Source organism: Buceros rhinoceros, unplaced genomic scaffold (assembly GCF_000710305.1).
Source record: "Buceros rhinoceros silvestris isolate BGI_N320 unplaced genomic scaffold, ASM71030v1 scaffold2850, whole genome shotgun sequence".
Classification (NCBI taxonomy): Eukaryota; Metazoa; Chordata; class Aves; order Bucerotiformes; family Bucerotidae; genus Buceros; species Buceros rhinoceros.
Genome location: NW_010389990.1, coordinates 761 through 2,866, shown reverse-complemented (window position 1 = coordinate 2,866; position 2,106 = coordinate 761). Strand labels below are relative to the sequence as shown.

The window sequence follows — 2,106 nt, the reverse complement described above, 5'->3', positions numbered from 1 at the left end:
CCTGTCTTTGCAGGAACGGCAGCAGCGGGCAAAGATGCTGCCCAGAGCAGCCAGCGAGGTCTCATGAACCTCTGTCAGGCCTCTTCATTAAACCTGCACAAGTGCTCGAGACCTGGGGAGCCTTTGTTGGAAATAAACCTGTTAAATGAGCTTCAGGAGCTCTGTGCAAGGGCAGATGATGTGTCTGTCAGTTAGCAGAGGCCATACAGTGGTGGCCCTAGGTGCCAGAGGCAGCTGTACCTCTGAGCTCGCCAGGACGGAGCAGCACTGTGCTGGGACCGTGACAGGAGACCAAGAGGTGAAGGTGTCACAAGCAGACAGGACGTGGGGCAGGGTGTGACTGTCTCCTCTTATCCTGGCAGGTCGCAAGGCAGGGAAAGGCTTTTACATCTACCAGGAGGGGGTGAAGAACCGAAACGTGAATTCTGGCATGGATGAGATCTTGGCACGGTTCAAAGTGCCGGCCAACCCCGAAGTGTAAGTAGTTGCTGGCACTGGAGCATCTGCTGGAGCAGTTCCCCTCTGGCCTGGTGGACCCTGTGCCATCCTGTGCCTGCTTCAGGACACACCCCAGTGCTTGGTCCTCATCCTCAGGCAGATAAGGACACTCCCAGCAAGAGACAATTCTCTGCCCTGCCCTGGGCCTGACTCTGTCCCCAGTCTGTGCTGGTTTCACGTGCTCCCCTGTCCAGCCGCTGTTACCCGCACAGTCCTTACAGCCTCTTTTCCTGCAGCTGCACAGATGAGGACATCCAGATGCGCTTGGTGACAAGGTTTGTGAACGAGGCGGCCATGTGCCTGCAGGAAGGGATCCTCAGCAACCCCGTGGAGGGAGATATCGGTGCTGTGTTCGGCTTGGGCTTCCCGCCGTGCCTGGGAGGTGAGTGGGCTGGGCTGTGTGACTCTAAAGCTTCATAGTGGTCAAAGGGAGCTGTTAAGGCCAGGTTTGAGCTGCAGTCTGACAAGCCTGAGTGTCCTCCTTCTCTGGAAAGCCTGAGCCAGAGCTTGCTCCAGCATTCCCACCCCACAAGAGGTGGCAGTGAGCCTGGGAGCTGCTTCTGCCAGGACCCTGTGGAGTTCCTCTGCTGTTCCACAGAGCTGAGCCTGATGGGGAACCACGGCATTTGCTGTGTCTTCAGGTTAGAGTAAGGTGGCAAAGCCAGGCTGGCCTCGGCCTCGTCAGCACTTCCGCTGAGAACCTCTTGCCATGCCTAAGTGTCCTGGGGATGTCAGTGGGATGGGAGACTCGCAAAGGCCCCTCACTCCCAGAAGGACATTGAGGGGCTGGAGCATGTCCAGAGAAGGGCAACAGAGCTGGGGCAGGGTCTGGAGCACAATGTGCTGAGGAGCAGCTGAGGGACCTGGGGGGGTTGATCCTGGAGAAAAGGAGGCTCAGGGGAGACCTTCTTGATCCCCACAACTCCCTGGGTCAGTCTCTTCCCAGGATGGGGGAACTGACCTCGAGTTGTTCCAGGGGAGGTTGAGGTTGTCCCTGAGGAACCATTTCTGTCCCGTTGGGGTTGTGCAGGGCTGTCCCAGGCTGCCCAGGGCAGTGGTGGAGTCCCCATCCCTGGAGGGGTTTCCCAGCCGTGTGCAGGTGGTGCTGAGGGACAGGGGTTAGTGGGGACCTGGCAGTGCTGGGGGAATGCTGGGACTTGAGGAGCTGGAGGGTCTTTTCCTGATAACCTCAGCCATGGTGCATAGCGCTTTCCAGGCCAAGGCACTGGCCAGGAACATGGGCCGTGTTCTCCTGTGTGGCTGTGGCATGATCCTGGGTGAGACATGGTCTGTGGTTTGGGTGACAACCAAAGGATACAAAGGGCTCTTGGGCATGCAGTGGTGCTTCTGCTGAGCGCTTTCCCTCCTTGAGGCAAGCTGAGACACAGGCAGCAGTCCCAGTTACCTGTGCCCCAGCTCGTCCCCAGCAGTCTCAGTCTGGCCAGGCAAGGAGGTCTCTTGGAAAAGTACAGATCAGCCAGATCCAGTGCTCTCACCCTTCCAGGCACCTTGGTGCCTCCTGCTTCCTCGTCACAGCCACGTCCCCTGTCCTCGACAGGTCCCTTCAGGTACACGGACTCCTACGGGGCCAAGCAGCTAGTGGACAAG

At 58.5% G+C, this 2,106-nt stretch overlaps 1 protein-coding gene across 1 annotated transcript in view; it reads left to right on the top strand.

Annotated features, from left to right (window-relative positions):
- Positions 1 to 2,106, top strand: part of HADHA (hydroxyacyl-CoA dehydrogenase/3-ketoacyl-CoA thiolase/enoyl-CoA hydratase (trifunctional protein), alpha subunit) — a gene marked incomplete at both ends in the record, with an annotated part of 7,277 nt that extends 5,171 nt beyond the window's left edge. The window contains 3 exons of the mRNA XM_010135952.1: positions 363 to 477; positions 735 to 880; positions 2,057 to 2,106. Of these exons, the coding sequence (XP_010134254.1) occupies positions 363 to 477; positions 735 to 880; positions 2,057 to 2,106 (311 nt within the window). The remainder of the gene's footprint in view (positions 1 to 362; positions 478 to 734; positions 881 to 2,056) is intronic.